Consider the following 17,946-nt stretch of genomic DNA (forward strand, 5'->3'; position numbering starts at 1 on the left):
AGTTAAGGCTGATTTATAGTTGTGTGTACGCAGAGTCTACATCGTATCCTATGCAAGTGGCCTATGTAGTTGTGAGCACTGCATAGTAGTGTGTCGTAGTGGTGTGTGGCTTTGCAATTACACCTTACTTAGTTGTTGGTGGCATTTCTACACTGCAATGTTGAGGTTTTGGGAAGTGCAGTAAAGTTTGATTGATTTACTGACACACCTAAAATGCACATAAAACATGGCGTTGATAGAATATTAAACAAAAGTACAAACGTTTATTCCATAGTAACTCACAAGGCTCACAGACAAAACAAGATAGTCTTTTTCTTTTTCAAGATACATTTTCGCACAAATCCAACATTATTAGCATAAACCTATGACATTTGACATTTCAGAAATTAGCCTAGTGGCTAGCAGAATTTTCCTCTGCTCATTCAAGCAAAGCAACGATACAAATTTCGTCTCCAATATTGCTCACAAGGTTCACAGATGCATCGATTGTCTTATACTACAGACATTTTCCCCACATTTACAACATGCTAACGTTATTAGCATAAACCATGACAGTTTACATTGCATTAAATAGCCTAGAGGTTAGCTGAAATTTCCTCTTTTCAAATGAAGCAGGAAACAGCAGCAACATTTGCCAAAGGTAATGCTACAAATGTCTGCTCCATAACTGACAAGGTTCACAGGTAAAAACTGTCTTTTGCTATACATGTTTTCCCCACAAATACAACATGCTAACATCATTAGCAACGGCCAATGACATTTTACATTGCAGAAATTAGCCTAGTGGCTAGCTGAATTTTCCTCCACTCATATGAAGCTGGAAACAACAGCAACATTTAACCTAGGTAACGATACAATAACGATCTGTTGTTAGACATGTTTTCCCCGCATATATGACATGCTAACGTTATTAGCATAAGCCCACAACATTTTATATTGCATGAATTAGCCTAGCAGCTAGAGGACTTTCTCTCTACTCATATGAAGGCAGGATAATGCTGCGTTCACATGGAATCAGACAGGCGGTAGACGGTAAACCGGATATTATTTTAGTAGACGAGAGCAGGACAGTAAAATTATGTGAGGCTAGCAGAGAATACTGGTGATGGTAACCGTATCAATTGCAGTGCCGTCTAAAGTGAAAATATTCCAACTTTTTTCTATCCTCTGTGACACAATTTACAAACGCATGTCACGTAGGTCCTCCACATAAGAATAAAACATTGGCATTTTGGACATTGTTAAAATAATTACATAAAATAACAGATACAAAGTTATTTTATTTAATATGTTTTATTTCATTCTTTGTAAACATTGCGATGTCACCGGCGCAACATATCATCTTGCATGTTTCGTTTTGCTGTCCTGCCATTTTGTCAGACTTTTTTTTCTGTGCCGTCCAGAAGGTGTTGTCCATTTGCATAAATCACAAAAAAAAACTTCAAAGGCTATATTGTTGCGGATTTGATGTTGTCACAATTTATTGTTTTTCATCTGTGAAACAAAAGTAAATAAAAGCTTGGCTCCCACCAAGGAAAATTATTTTCAGTTTACAAGAATAAACAGGTCTGTGTCGCGGGGACGTGTAGTTAGGCTACATTTCTGGGAAGGTTATAGCGTGGGATACAGCGTCTGGTATAGAGTTGGATACGAATCAACACAGAAGTATGATCCCGCATTAGACAAGAAGATTGACACCACAGTCATATTTATGAGTGGTACGAATCTTCTCATCTAACTCTCAACAAGAACGTGAATAACCTTATTTCCCAGAATGTTGCATTAAAGCTCTCAAAAACATTCACTTTTTGAAAAAATTAACTCAAATTTCAGTGCGTTCTCTGTTTCCCAGCCTCTCATGAAGTATACTGCTCTGCCACTGTATATTAAAGGGTCTTCTCTTCCCCCCACCATTCATGTGGAAAAGGCTTGCACCACCAGCTACCCTTTCTTTTATTCATCGTACTGTAAATAACTCCACTTTATGAAAAGCAGCCAGTGTGACTCACGGATACCTCTCTAACCACAACCCATTATTATTTCATGGCCTTTGAAAGAAGGGTCTATAGCAGGCGCTCTCACACTTTAATGTCGGAGCTCCCTCTGATGTTGTGTAGTACACAGCGGCCCTTGTTGCACTCTGTATGCGATCCCTCACTTGAATTCACAAACACTTCCAAGTGCATAAATAGCACGGAAGACGGGTGCCTTGCGAGCTAGCTAATGCTCTGGAACGCCATTGCTGAGGAGATAACAGGAGCCTGCCATGGCTGATGCCTGGGACTGTCATTGGGGGGGGGGAGTGGAAGAGAAAGAGAAATGTGTCTGTGTGCCTTTATGAAAAATGCTGTTGTTCTGACCTCTCATGGGACATCATATGGTAAGGAAAAAGAACATGCATCAGCGTTACGATTAAATGACCAGCGGACATGATTCAAAGGGTCCCACGATGTCCCAGAGCACCCTTTGGAACGTGTAGAAGGCTCTCAGCATACAGACGAGCTAATGGGCAACCTATTGGTCATGGTAGATTCAGTTTGAATCTCAATGAGGGTGTCAGTGTGTGGTTGCTCCATGACCGACAAGGTGTGGTAGGCCTGCTGGAGTTGATTTAGCCACACGGCCTGTCATAGCGTTTTATCAGTCAACATCCATCAATGGAAAGGCTAAAAGGCGTGTTGTTTTTTTTTCTTTTGAAGTGTCAAGAGGAAACTGCTGTCTTGAAGATGGATGGAAAATGGAGGACGTCTGATGAAATTTCACATCTTTGTTTTCTCTACCTCATGCAGAACCTTGATGGTAATATGGCCGGTAATTTTTTTTTTTTTTTTTTTTTACATGAGCATGACAACAGACTTAACAACGTGGTTTGTGTCAAGACCAATTTTGCAGCATGTAGCCCAGAAATGACGCCTATAGCTGGGTAAGTCACTTCTTACAAAAGCCTTTCAGATGGTACACAGCAGTACCGCCGTGTATACTGGGACATGCTTGTGTTACATGAAAGCAGTGGGCTTGAATCATACAAAGGCTAAACCCATTACAGGTCCAGAGGGGTGGGCAATACAGTGCCTTGTCCCACTCTTCTAAACAAGACTCTAGGTGCTGGAAGCTGGAACAAAGCCTTGTAACATATACATTAAACTTTAATTGTTTTTTTTCCAACCCCTTCTTTCACATCTCTGAAGGAGCAGCTCCTTAAAAGTGTGCTAGATTTTCATGGCTGTGCCTTTGTAGAATAAAAGATATATGTGTAACAGTGGAGCAGGGAAAAAAATGTACTCTCTGATGCTGGAGGTAGACAGTTGCTTTTCAAATTCCAAGTTTTGGTCCTTTATTTTATTCAGCAGTGAAATGCCATGAATACAGAAAATAATAACGTCTGTTACAATTCTCAACCATGACCTTCTAATGTCAGAGAACCTTTAACGTATGGACACAGTACACAGTAATGAAAAGTATCAAAAGAAGTCGTTGAATCTCGATCAAAAAGGAAATGAAACAAACGGAAAAATAAAAGTTTTCACCAATTACATAAACATATGTTTGCTACAGTCCCAATTTACTGTATACATAGGGGGATCATATTCCCAATTATTAGAGAAGGATAGCAGTAGAAAGGATACATGACTCAACTGCCAGACATAATGCTTCATAAAGTATGCACAGAGGTACAAGCAATAAATACACACATTAGGTTAAGCCTTACAGCTACGCAAAGCAGATGCAGAAAAAGCAGGTTTGCTATTCTTAGCGAGCAATGAGAGAGAAACAGTAAAAATTCAGGTAAGTCAGAAAAGAAACACTGAGATTTTTTTTTCCTCTTAGAAAAAAGTCTGGTAAATTTATGGGTCCACCAACATTTTTTTTTTTTACATAAGTATGCACAGTTATCAAAATACAGACAAAATCAACCCAGAAAATCCAGACAATCCTAAAATCTAGTGGAGGAGCAGATCGCAGTTCTGGAGGTCTTTCTGGTATTATGTGCAAGCAACTATTTTAGACATTTTTTTTTTTACTTAATTTATACAAAACCCATGCAAATCTACAGGTAATATGCATTCTGTGGCTGACAGGTTTTATCCCTCCCAAAACAGTATATCTGAGGTAACGCACTCCTATGCATTGTACGTAACATTTAGGCCATCGTCCCGAGGATTTTTATTATATTCTTTTTATTGGTTCTTGTTTCCAGTCCACCAAATGATTTTTAGACATGCATTTTTAAAACACAATATTCCCTTACAGGTAATCTATACATTATCATTCTACAAATGTTTGAGGACAACCTATTACAATGCAAATCTTCCATATCTTGACGCAGGGAATGTAAACGTTGGTTCGAGCCACGTCCTATGAGACAAGCGTAGTAAAGTGTAACAGCTCTTGTGGCATTCTAATAACTCGTGCAATCTGTCATAATTGTTCTGAATTTGTTGTGCAGAGGTAGAAGCTTTTAGAAAGCCTTTTTGGGTAAGTGGGAGAACCCTTTTTTTCTTTCTTTTTTTTCTTTTTTTCTTTTTTTTTTGAAAGACGCAGCGTCCTTTTTATTTGGTGTGATAAGATTATTAAGGACGTCGTCTTCAAGTCGTTTTGCTGACTCCAGCTAAGTATTGAAGGGATAAGCTTTGTTCCTGGGCCCAGTACCCTCTTGACGTGGAACTGGCATGTGTGTGTGTGTTTGTGTGCTTTACATGCTGCGTGTTTGTACAGTACTGCACGTGGCTGCGTGTTAAGCTCTTACAGCCAATTCCTCAGCTTGGCACAACACTTGAAAACAACATATGCACAGTGTTTTCATTTTGGTCGTTACAGCACGATACAAAGCCACTCGTCGGTTCTTTGACAGCGTGCGTTTTCTGCAGCTGGAGAGTTTAACCGAAACAAGAAGGTTGGCAGACCGAAAGCTCGGGGGTCTGCGTGTGTCTGTGTGCATGTATGCTAGTCTCTGACAAGGTGTGTGTGTGTGTATGTGGTTGTTTTAGCAGTTCTTTATCCCATACAAGAGGAGGCAGAATTTTGTGTAACTTTGGTTTACTGAAAACAGAAATGACCATTAAAGCAACAACACTTTTCTAGATGACATTAGCTGTGAGGGAAATGATGGGACGTAGTCTCCACAATAACTACTTCTCTTTAGTCTCCATAAGTATCAAGTGTGTTATAAAAAGCTGGTTACCTATACAGAATACACCTGCGGTAGCACCAGATGTATCTATATAGTTTAGAAGCTATGAACCACACAATGAGTATTTGATGATGTTAAAGTAGGGCTGGGCAATATGTTGATGTAAGACTAGATATCGTCTTGGATTTCGGATATCGTAATATCGTAAGTGTTGTCATTTTCTGGTTTTAAAGGTCAAGTGTGTAGGATTTACTGTATAATCACAGCAAATAAGAATTATTGTGTTTTCATTACCATAGAATGAGCGGGTCCTTGGCTATGGAGTACACCATATCGCACCACCATGTTTCTACAGTAGCCAAGGACAGACAAATCAAATACTGGCTCTAGATAGGGCTATATGTGTTTTTATGTTGGCCACCAAAGTTAGCAGCCCCTCTGTGACAAGCAATGCTGGAAAAACACTTTTTTTTTTTTAACGTGAAACGGCTTCATTCAGTGTTTTTACCGGTTTAATTTACCAGGTATGTTTGTTCTAAAGAGGAAGAAACCACTACGGATAATTTGGCTCCTGGTAAAAATCTTCCGGATGTCTGGATCTCGTGTTATCAGAGCAAAAAGGTGAGCACACATTAGCAGATGCTGGGCTAGCGGCCAGTCTACGATGAGCCAAGCAGCTTTGGAGAAACACAGTGGCTTAAATCACAGAGTCAGTCTGTTTTGGAAAGGAAGAGACCTCTGTGGATGATTTAGCTCCCGGTAACAACCTCCTGAACAATGAAAACTAAAGGAATTATAACCGGGAGCTCACACTTGGCACATTGGAGAAGTTTCAGCTTGTTGCAATGTGCAGTCCTCACCACTAGATGCCACTAAATCCTACACACTGTTCCTTTAAAGGCAGCATTATAGTAAAGTGGTGTATTTTTCTGAACTTACCGGACTGCTTTAGCTTTTCTGTTTGCCTTTAGCCACTTAGTCATTTTATTCACATCACTGATGATTTTTTTTGTTTTTATGAAAAGTCTATGTGTAAATATTTTGTGAAAGCACCAATACTCAACCCTACAATATTGTCGCAATATCAATATCGAGGTATTTGGTCAAAAAATATGGTTAATATTCGATTTTCTCGATATGGCCCAGCCCTACGTTAAAGCAAATATCACCTAGAAAAGGTCAACGTTCACCTTAGATATCCTCTTCTGCAATGGCTATTATTATTTGCTTTCACATGGTAACCGAGCCATTTCATATCAACTTGAAATTATGACTTATTTGGCTTCACTAGATATTTTTCATGTTTGGTTAGCGGTGTTTTCAGTTTCGGTTTCGACACGGCTCGGAACAAAGCCGCCACGGAAATAAGACGTGACATTACTTTTGACAGTCCCACTTAGAACATTACATATTCACCAGGTTAGAAAAACAAATCCTAAAAATTAAAAAATGCATCGGATGTGTAATGTGTAACAAAAAGTTTAAAAGAAAATTAATGAAAATAAAAGTCACAACAACACGATGTTTCTGCACTTCCGTTGAATACACAAATGTTTTGTTTTGGTCATGATCCACTTTTACAGTTAGCTGCTATCTACCAGTCAAATCACCAGCACAAAATGCCTGCAGTTCAAATATCACATCACCTTTTTTACCTACAGTACGTCTGGCAGAAAATCTCCAAAGTGGACTTTTCTATGAGTTATCAAATTACACATCAAAATCAGCATTTATTTCCCCTCTCTCTTTCTCGTGATCATCTTTGTATAGGGCTAAATGAAACAATCCCAGAGGTTATTCGAAGGTAGTTTGCGGAACAAAAGCTTCTCTTTGTACTAGTTTAAAGTCGCAGAAGACGGACCAAGAGGAGTTTGGCGGCTTCTGTCTATAAGCTATTGGCCATTGCTAGTGTTGGCTTTGGTTTCTAGCTGTTGCCTGTGACTGTTTGCAGGTAGACAAAGCTTTAGAACGAGGAGGTAAGGAGAACAGCGAGAAGAAAAATTATGCGGAAATGCGTTTGTTTTGTAAATGGTGCTTTATACAAACTATTAATTTTCCCCCAACTTAATTTCCAGTTTTTTTTTTTAACTTTTAATCACAAAGAGATAATCGACTGGAAGCCAACTTTTTTTTTTTTTTTTTTTTTTTTTTTTAAACTTTTTTTTCTGGACAGCTGCAACAACAGTCTTGGTACCGCAGTTCCGTTACTGGTGTGATTCAGGGAATGGCATTTACAGTTGGTGGTGTCTAAAATCAGATTTTGAAATTAACGATGTTAGAAAAAAAAAAGAAAGAAAGAAAGAAAGAAAGAAAAAAAGCTAAAAATAATATACTGGTTTTTATAATAGTAGCAACATACAGGCAGTGACACAAATTTCTGAGACTACTCCTGTGCAAATGATAACAGAGCAACAACTTGAATTGAACCAGCAATTGTCTCTAGACATTAACAACTACTGGGGGTTGGATTATTCACAAACATAAAACGTCTTCCTTTTTGGCAGTATATGAGGCCGCTAGCTTTCAACGGAACATGATTTGCTCATTTGTTTCAGGTTTTTTCCCACCATCCGTGAGTCCATCATCCTTGTACTGTATGTGGCCACGCCATCTCTAATGAAATAGGTCTCAAAGAGTTAATTCTTTTTAATCAGACATCTCATGCCTGTCATGTTTGGGGGATCCCAAAGGGCTGCAACAAAGAGTTCCTTTGGACCGGTCTCCAATCCGGATGCATGCTCAATAAATAGTCCCAGTGGTGAGAGAGACAGAGAGAGAGTCAGCTGTGGTTTGCTTGGACTGTGGAGTGGTTTCTAGTCTTGCAGGAGGTCTGTGTGAGAGAAACAGTGCGGCTGGGTGAGGGGATACGTCGGCCAAAAACTGTATCCTAGTCACTCCAGGTCCTCTGATAAGTTCCCTTCCTCCAGCTCCCGGTCGTCGTCCAGCTCTGGACTGTGATTGGCTGTCGTCACCAGTGACATCGGACAGTCCTCGTCATCCATGTTAAGTGGCTCCTCCTTCACGTGAATGGGTGGCCTGTGGCACAATCACACAGCCGATACATGTTAGATTTACATGTTTTATGACGAATTCCTGCAGCCAAGAGCACTTGTTTGACCTTGTGTAATTTTTATGTGCACAAACAGTTAGAAAATTGTTAATATTACATCTATAAAATAATACTATGTAAAAGAGACAAAGGATTTCTGTAAATGAAATACACAATGCGGTGCTCAGCTAGCAGACAGACATTTTGTTGTATCAAAAAACAGGCGTGTAACAGCCATTACATGCATTATCTAGTGAAAGTAACAACCATGTTGTTTGCGAGACGCTAATTCGACATGATGCCTCACGTCTACTGTAAGTAAGCGCATGAAAATTGCATGAAAAACATGGCCCCTGTAAGGCCGATAAGCTGTGATGTTCCAGACATGTTTGGCATTTAAAAGTTTACTGATGACACCAGGTTGAAATACATGAAAAAGGAAAAAAAAGGGGGGAAAAAAACAGGCCACATGATAAATAATGGAGAATTTCTCATCCCTGAGCCCCCTGGAGCAAAGGCAGAGGAGAGGCTTTTTTATCTAGTTAATAGAAAGCGCAGCCACTCGTTAATATGCAGGGGCTGTGCATGTCGCTCCTCAAGAGGAAAAACCGGCAGCTAGGTTCTGCCATTAATCAACTTCAGCCCCGGCAGTTCGCTCGGACACCATGATACATGTTTTTAACTCTAAATGGATGAATATCTTTAGCCACTGTCAATAAGCGCTGGGCAGGAAGCAGCAAGCGGCGCAGCGAGCAGGACGCCTCTCCCTTCAGAACAACAGAGGAGTGGGCGGAAAAAAAAAAAGTGTTGGGCGACTAAAAAGAATAATAATGCTGTCACACATAAACAAGGCATAACATGATCTGGGGCCCTAGTCGGGGAGAGGGGTTTGTGCCACGATGATAAATCTGACAAAACCTAATTATTTCTGACACATCGGATGCATCAGAAAATCCCCCTAGACTTTGAAAGAGGAGAGTGGGGAGAGGAGAGAGGGAGACTTATCAAGTGGTAGTATGTTAGGACGCGTCTCATAGCCTCTCTCCTGGGTTGCCTTCATCAGTGGAAGGTGGTGGTGGTGGTGGGGGGGGGGGGGGTGGGCCTTTGAATTTGAAAAGAATTTTAAAAGGTACAGATGACTTTAATATTCAGAGCCAAATACTGTAAATTAATATTCTGATGTGGTGGGATGAAGAGAGGAGGCTGATCTGAGCAGGATGCAAGCGGAGCAATGAATATTTCTGTTTCTGCCCCTCAGATTCACAGAGGCAGTGAGAGGCGGGAGAAAAACACCTCGGCCAAGAGGTTACACAAACAGAAACACGAGCTCTGCTCCGTTTGGACAATACTCAGTTTACTAAATAAATTATTATTTTTTTTTATTACCAAGTAAAGTCAATTCTGTTGTTTGTTTGTTTTGTGAAACACAGTATAATCACATTATACTTGTTTTTACTTCTTTATAATCACACCATACTCATATTTATTTCCTTAATGTCAGTTAATGAAACCCTTATAGGTAGGGCTACAATGATTAATCGATTAGCTGTCATCTACGTATTAATCTCCAACTAATTTGATAATTGATTAATTGGTCTGAGTATTTTTTTTTTTAAGGAAAACAAAAGTCGAAATCTCTGATTCCACCTACTTAAATGTGAATATTTTCTTTTTTCTTTTTATTCCTCTGCGATGGTCAACTGAACATCTTTGGGTTGTTGACAAAACAACATTTGATGATGTCATCTTGGGCTTTGGGAAACACTGATCGACATTTTTCACAGTTTTCTGACATTTTATAGATCAAACAGCATATCGATTAATTGAGGAAATAACAGTCAATCAACCGACAATGTAAATGTTTGTTAGTTGCAGCCTGACTTATAGGTGCAAAGAGGTCCAATCTCCTTGTGCTGAAACAATTATAAATGCAGAAAATGCATCAACAACAGCCTTGATATTATATCATTTATGGAGCGAAAATGCCAATCATGTGTTTACAGCTTTTAAAATATGGGTGTTGGCTTCATATTTTTAAAAAATATTTGTGTTTTGGACTGTTGAACGTTGGTTTTATATGGCATTTTATAAACTAATTGATAAAATATTTGCGCTAAATATTTTACTACTTTGTTTTACCTAAAAATTCAAACCGCCTTCACATTTACATTCTAAAACTTTACATACATAGATTCATATGTTTACACATAATGAATTTATTTGAAAAGGATTCATGGGTAACAGTCTGTCATCAATGTTGTGTACTGTACTGTTTATTGATGGGTTAGTTTTTCTAAACTTTTTTTTCAGAATAGGCCTATTTATCTTTGCTAATATTATGCTGGATTCATGTTAATATGTATATATTTTAATTCTTGAAAAAAAAAAAAAACATCGAACAATTATCAAACACAAATTTGGTGCCCAAACACCCCTCCCCCGCGGTAACTTGAAAGACCCCCTGCTTTAAGTCCCTTTCTTTGGCCTTTATAAAGCAAGAATACAAACATTTAATTGATGGTTATAAAACATTATAATATAGTTGTACTAGTATTTTTAAGCAATTATTCATGTACAGTATTTGCCAACAATTTCATATCATGATAACTGTGTTTTATTATATTGTCATTTATATCAACCTTTTCTTAAATGTATATACTGCTCCTCTGTTATTCTGATGTGCAGCTTGTGAGGTGTTTGTGTGGCTTTGAGGACAGAAAAATATGCAGGACCATATTCACAGGCCTGAGCTTTCTGACACTTTATTAAAATATGTGGATGAGCCATTTAGTACTTAATGGCTAGCTGCCATTATTGAGTCACTCAGGAGTAAACGCTGGACTTTGCGGTGTAATAAATACGAGGTGCTCTGTGTGTGTGTGTGTGTGTGTGCGCTCGAGATGCCTGCTCTCACATCAATTGGAGATTAGCACCAGCAATCATGCAGAGGTATGTCAGGGATGCAAATAAGGTCATTAGTCCACGGGCCTAATGGTAGGTTGGGGGACAGGAGAGGTGGTGTGGCGGAGGAGGGGGGACTGGAAAGATGGGTGAAGGCAGGGGTGAAGACTGGGGGGGGGGGGGGGGGGGGCAATCAAAGACATTCATAACATCTCACTGTGATTCATTAACAAAGAGGGGTGGTCACCAAACAATTAGATGTGACAGCACAAGACACAGCTGATAAAATAGAGTGATATTACATAGATTTTATTGGCTTTTATTCGAGTGCAGCGCTACGTCGGTTTCTAGGAATAAATATTCTGCTCTGGTCATTTTGTGTGAAGTTGCTAATTTACGCTGGAAACCCTGATTTTACAGTTGCAGAGTCTTTCCTGGTTTACAGTGCTACTTCTTTTAAGCATACCCCTTAGGGTGTACACCAGCACGTGCATACACACAAGTGCAAACGCACGCGCGCGCACACACCAGGCATGGCCTGGGGCGATCTGGTTCGCGGTTAAGCAGATAGCATTAACCTTCAGACGTTGCGGGGAAAGAGGGGTTTGTCTAATTGTTGGATTGACTTGGTTGTGCTGAGGAGTCCTCTCCTGAGAAAGGCCTTCAAGGTGATGTACTATTTAGTTTAGTGCTACAAGCTACTCCATTATTTAAACAACATCCTGGAAAAAGCCGGTCGTGAAAAACACATTTCTTCCATTTTGAGGTTGTCGTGGCTGTGTAAAGGCAGGCGGTGATGGAGGGAGGGAGGGATGGATGAATGCATCTGATCCTCCCGTAGCCACTCATGTCAGTGTCAAGGCGGCGTGGCCAGAGAGAAGAGAAAGCAAGCGAGGAAGAAGGAGAAAGTCAATGCTGTCCGGTTACTAAAAGTTAAATGACCTGGGGGAGTGGTAACACTGGGATTCTGTCTAGAGCTGGGCAGATTTGCTCCACTTAACACCCCATTTCAGAGAGGGGTAAACACGTCCAAATAGATTAACGTATAGACGTCTGGTAGGGCTAACCAAACGCTGCTTTCCTCTCACAGATACACTCCGAGAGAGGCATGGAGCCTGAGTGCATCCTTTCTCCATTACAGGAGTGGTTAGCTGATGTTGGCTGACTTTGCAACATGAGCTTTGATGGACAGTGGAATCATTAATGTGTAATTTCTGTATGTTTGTGCCAGAATGTGCCTTGTGAGTGTTTCCCTGCATGCCACTTTCACCACAGCGAGGGCTCACGCAGACCTGTGTGACATCACTGGCTTCAGACATTCCTGAAACTCACGAGATTAATTTTAAAAAAAAAAAACACTCTCTTTCTCTCTCTCAGCTCCATTAAAACGAAGATGGGAAAGAAGGGGAGGGGGGGGATTTTTAAAGTAATTAATGCTACACTTGCTCAATATTAATAGGAACAGTCTTGCATAAAATATAGCAGCTAAACCCCTATAATGCAGACAGTGGTGTAATTAAAGAGGAATGTGTAATAGAGCCTATTTATAGAATTAGAACTAACTGTTATCCAAAACGTCAGGCTCACCTCAGGTATTAGCACAGTGCCACTGAAATTATTAACACACGAGACAGAGGAGAGAAGTGTGCTTATGATACAATACATAGTGGAAATTGAACCTTGCCCTCGGGTCATGGCATACTGAGAACATACTGGTGTCGTGGGTTAAATATCAGGCAATTAAACTAACAAAGGGCAAAAGGACAGCGAGTGAATTCGGTGTAGGAGTGGAGGTGGGGGGAGCTGAACATGTGCCTGCATTCTCAGATAGGTACTGTGAGATGTGTGACGCAATTATCTCTTAAACACCACAGTGAGTGAATATGAAGGGATTCTGGGTTAAAGGACAGTGCGTGGTTTCTTATTTTTACTTGACTTTTATTTTCACATGACTAGTTTTTTAAAATAATTATCAAATAAAGCCAAATAATTTTGCTTTTTTTTTTTGCGCTAATTATCAGTAACATTCATGCTTGTGTGTTGCTGCATACAGTGCACACATAGATGCAGTATCAGCATCGGGAACTCACATGTGTCCTGGTGGGGAGTATCCGGGGCTGCTGTGTCCGTTGGTGTCCAGGTGGTCGAGTGAGCCGTTGAGACCCTCGTGAGCTGACTGCAACAGGGTGGGGGGACTGCCGCTCAGCGTGCCTGGGGGGCTGCCGCCCAGCAGCCCCGGTGGACTCCCTCCCAACAGCCCGGGTGGACTTCCGCCCAGCAGCCCGGGTGGACTTCCGCCCGCCAGGATGGACGGGTCTCCGCCGAGGAGGCCGTGGCAGCCCATTGGGCCCGTGGAGCTGCTGTTCATGAGGCCGGGGGTCCCCAGCAGAGGCAGGGAGGTCTCCGCCAGGGCAGCCTGCGGGAGAGACGGGAGAGGAGGAGAAATATTGAGGATTACAGTTTGAAGGACGGTTGGTGAGAGGCAAGCTGCAGGTGGGGGGTGTGGAAAATGGGACAATGAGAGAATGCTGGAGCTTTACATGAAGGCTGAGGGCTGAGGGAAGATGGAGGACGGATATGAGGGCATAATCATGTCAAAAAAGGTTCAAGAGTGTATTGGAGGCAGGTGAGGTGTATGGAGAGAGTGATGCAAGAGGAAAACATGGCAGGTGAGGGAATGAGAAGATTTAACGCAGTAATTATTGAAACACAGTTATCTCACACTAAACTTTTTTTATTCTGTTGCAGGCTATTTTTCCCCCTGTGACACCCCGCTGATGACTGCCTCCCCCCAGCTGCCATTCATATGCCCTTGTGTGGTGTGGCTATTAAAAAAAAAAAGTCCCCCAAAAACTTTACCTCCAAATAATAAAAACTCCTGACACTTTCGCCTGCTGCGCATTAAAGTTATATACAGTGATTAAATTTTTAAAGTTTTTGCCATGAGCACCTCGCCGGCGTACACTATGAAGCCAAATCATTTATGACAGCTTAGATAAATATTAATGCACATGCCCTTGCATTTGCACATGCCACTATCAATCTAGGGTCTGCTGCCACAGCTGAAAGAAGGGGGAGAAAGAACGGAAAGAAAGAGGGAGAGTTGCTTCCTGATTCGACCACAGGGTGGCCTTCTGAGTCTGACGGTGTACAGGAAAGAGAGGGAGGGAGAAAGAGAGAGAGAGAGGAGATACAGAAACACACGAGCAGAGAAAAGAGGCAGAAACCTGAGTTATAGAGAGAAAAAAAAACTTGCTTGCTCTTATAAGTGCGAGTGCTAATGTGGAGCCCTATTGTTCACAGCAACCACACTCATTCAGTCACTCAATTGGTCAATCAGCCAGGCAGTAGTCCTGCCTGTCAATCAAACAAACAGGCAGCTGGGGAGTCTCTGAGGCGTTTGGTTCATACCTGTAAGCTGGCATTTAGTGCAGTTCCGTAGCCAAGACTGGAGGGCAGGTTCTTGACAAGTGATGGGCTTCTGGATATGATGTAAAGAAAGAAACAAACAAAAAATAAATTAGTTCACACTGTGACTTGATTTGGACATAATAATGTTATTAATTTAAACAGAAAATATAGCAGGAAGACATTATTATACATGAAGAAAGAAATTGGGAGAAAAAGAGTGTGTTTAAAAAAGAGGGCTGAATTTGGGCCCTGTGATCCCCTGTGATCCTCTGGGTGTCATTGACCTTCAGAGCTAGATCTAAGGAGGGGTGACAGAATTCGTACCCTGTGATCTTCTGCGACCTGCGTTTCTGGTACTCCATCTCATCTACCGTCCACACCGCCCCCTTCACGTTCTCCACGCGCACAAAGCACTTGTGCAGACTGAGGTTGTGGCGAACGGCGTTCTGCAGAGAGACAAGATGACACCCAGGTCAGAGGGATGAGGTAAAAATGAATCATATTCATTTATTAACCTTCAAGAAAAAAAAAAAAAAAAAGACAGACGGAGGCTTGGAAATTGATTTTTTTTCTTGCATTTTGAAGAAATTCTTAACATTCACGCACCATTGATTTAATTAGTAAAAATTGAGTGAGAGCGAATGCTCTTACAAGTCCTGCACACAGTACATATCAATCAGAGTAAGTAGGCTAAAAGGAGGTAATCAGCATAGCGAATGGCTTATGGTGGTGACAGAAGTGGTAATGCCGGCCTTGATAATGGTGATGTCAGTAACCCTTTCTGCTCCAGAAAAGCATTTCTCTTAATGGACACATCGCTTTAAAGATGACAGTATTGCAAGAAAAAAGACAGTCATCAGGAGGCCCTCGTGTCAGTGTGTGTGTGTGTGTGTGTGTGCCTGCAAGAATAAGGAGGATTAAGGTGAACTGTATCTGACATCTATATGTCCAAATATCCTCCATGTGGTGTCACATCTGGTGTTGAATACACGCTTACATGACACAATTATCTCTCCTCTGTCTTATCAAAGCTGTATTTAAATTAAAACAGGATATATCTTTCACACAGTACACCAGTAAGGTGTTTTCATTAATTACAAAATAAGGCAACCTATAGAAAAAAAGCCCTCTTATATTACTATGACCATAATTAAAACATGCATCAGACTCTACAAATAATAACCTTGGCTTTAATATCCCTGCCTCTCATATTTATCATCTCCCTAAGCTTGGTGTGTACTGCTCTTTCTCCAAGAAAAAGGGATTCAAAAAAAAAGAGAAAAAAACTCATAAGCAGATCTCGCATCTGACCTGAAAATCCCAGGATTTGATTGATCTTAATGCCCATGGCTCTGAATATGATAATTTTAATATTAATGAGCAAATGAGCAGTTTTATTATGCATGCTATATAGTTAGAACTAATAAGCTTCTGGGTGAGAGAAAAAGAGAGAGAAAGGAAAGTGGGGTGGGGTGTGGGGGGGCAGATCCCTCTTTTGAGCTGATGAGACCAAGCTGAGATATTAAACTACCTTTCATTTCTTTCTTTCTTTAGTTTCTTTTTTTTTTTTTTTAAACAAATTCTCTCCGTTAATCAAATGACAAGCCCGTCGCTGATCATCCCACTAATGCTTACAAAGGGAATTGTGGCGCTGTGGGTGTAAATAGATCACCTTGGTTATTGTGCGGGCCGGGAGACAAGATATTTCTAATGTCATTGTGATATCATTGCTTTTCAAAAGCAGCAAGAGCTTTTTTTTTAAAAAACATTTAAAATGCCACATATGCATGTGGTTGTGTTGTTCTGTGCTGCAAACAGCCTCTGAGAAACACATCTTGTCATAACATTATTACGCAGCAAAACACGGCGCGTTACTGTACCTAACAAACTGGAAAAGGGCACAGATCTTTTTGCATGCCCTCCTGAATTGGTGATCACACGCCCATGTGCTCATTTGCATCCCAAATCCAAATTAATTCACTTTGCTAAATCTAGTGCTGCGCCACGTCTTGCATACTGATGAGCGGCTGGTCGAGTTTTCCCTCCAGTCCTCTGTGCAGCCACAAAGGCTAAAGGCGGCTAACGAATGACGCGCAGGGGCCACGGGATGAAACACTGGAGACAGTGACGCTCGGCGAGGCTTTCTTTATCAGCGCGCAGACACACTTCTGGTGAAAACCTGCTGCTGGGAAAGACATTTTTTACCATCTTTGTGGAGGCAGACAGGACAATAAAGTTGTAGGGACAGATATACAAATGGGCCCTTTTGTGTGGGTAAATAAAGAGCGCTCCCTCCATGACAGGCCAATTCTCACTGTCCTCCCTGCTTTAGTTCCACGTGAACACACCCTTAACCCCTCTCTTAGACACAGTTTATGTGTTTGTACATGGGAGCGCCTGCGAGCGTGCATCTCTGGCCTGCCCCCCCCTTCAAACAGCTGAGAGCTGGTTAACAGGCAAACAGCCATCTTTCTTCCTAATTAACCAATGATATGCGAGAGAAGGTGGTTTCAGGAGTAGGAGGTGGGGTGTCTCTCTTAACAAAAGGTGCTGATGATGGAGTGGCTGCTGTATAATTAGTGCATCACAGCCCTCTCCTCTCCGCGCCAAGCCTCCGCTATTAATTGCACCAAATTAGAAAACGATATCTGAGGCAGAATAATTCCTTCGGCTGTCATTTCCAAACAGAAAAGGCGGAATGGCGGAAAAAATAAATAAAAGGGAAGAATGGGCTCTATTCAAGAGGAAGGTTAGAAAGAAGGGGAGAGGAGTGTGAATCACTTGCTGCTGGGTAAATATATGCTTTCTAAAGGTTTCTGACTCCAGCTAGAGGAAGGAGTAGTCTTTACTGTAAGAGGAGTGAAAGGGCGCAGCGAGGTGGAAGTGGAGGTGGAGGGTTGCGCGGGGGCCGAAGGTTCATCAAGGTTACCTTCCAAGTTGCAGCATTGCGTCTGAAGTAGGCGAACGTGCGTGTGAACCAGCTGTAGATTTCATTAAGCGTTAACTGCATGTCGGCAGAGTCCATGATAGCCTGAAATGAGATGACATCAAATAATGGTTTACTAACGAGACCACGTAACTGACACACACACACACACATACACACACACCAACGGATTGCGAGAGCTGCCATGATTCATGCAGCAATTAATTTTAATCTAATCAGGCAAAGTTAATTTATTTCCCACTCACCTGTCTTATGAGGGTTGCATAAGTAAATGGCGGTCTGACATCTGCGTTCTTATAAAACTCGTAGTTTGGGGCAATCTCTGGAAAAATAAATACTGTGTCACCACCTGAAATAATTGGTAAATTTTTATTCCTTTAGGTATTGAATTTACTCAAGGTTTCATCAAATTAAAAGGGGGGAGAGAAAGGGGGGGGGGGGGGGGGGGACAAAGAGGACAGGGGTGGGGGGTGGGGGGTTAGAGGGGGCACATCAAACAGCATTTTC

At 41.3% G+C, this 17,946-nt stretch overlaps 1 protein-coding gene across 7 annotated transcripts in view; it reads right to left on the minus strand.

The window, feature by feature from the left end:
• Window positions 1-2,776: 2,776 nt before the first annotated feature.
• foxp2 (forkhead box P2) overlaps window positions 2,777-17,946 on the minus strand; it is a 115,855-nt gene continuing 100,685 nt past the window's right edge. For 5 of the 7 annotated variants that reach the window (XM_050036022.1, XM_050036020.1, XM_050036024.1 and 2 more), the window contains 6 exons: window positions 17,685-17,788; window positions 17,422-17,523; window positions 14,817-14,938; window positions 14,493-14,562; window positions 13,172-13,497; window positions 2,778-8,167 (listed from right to left, as the gene is read on the minus strand). In XM_050036022.1, the coding sequence (XP_049891979.1) occupies window positions 8,023-8,167; window positions 13,172-13,497; window positions 14,493-14,562; window positions 14,817-14,938; window positions 17,422-17,523; window positions 17,685-17,788 (869 nt within the window). In that variant the 3' untranslated portion in view covers window positions 2,778-8,022. Of the gene's footprint in view, window positions 8,168-13,171; window positions 13,498-14,492; window positions 14,563-14,816; window positions 14,939-17,421; window positions 17,524-17,684; window positions 17,789-17,946 lie in introns of all 7 variants that reach the window. The other 2 variants (XM_050036026.1, XM_050036023.1) reach the window with 2 other exon arrangements.

The sequence above is a fragment of the Epinephelus moara genome, chromosome 23 (genome assembly GCF_006386435.1).
Source record: "Epinephelus moara isolate mb chromosome 23, YSFRI_EMoa_1.0, whole genome shotgun sequence".
Classification (NCBI taxonomy): Eukaryota; Metazoa; Chordata; class Actinopteri; order Perciformes; family Serranidae; genus Epinephelus; species Epinephelus moara.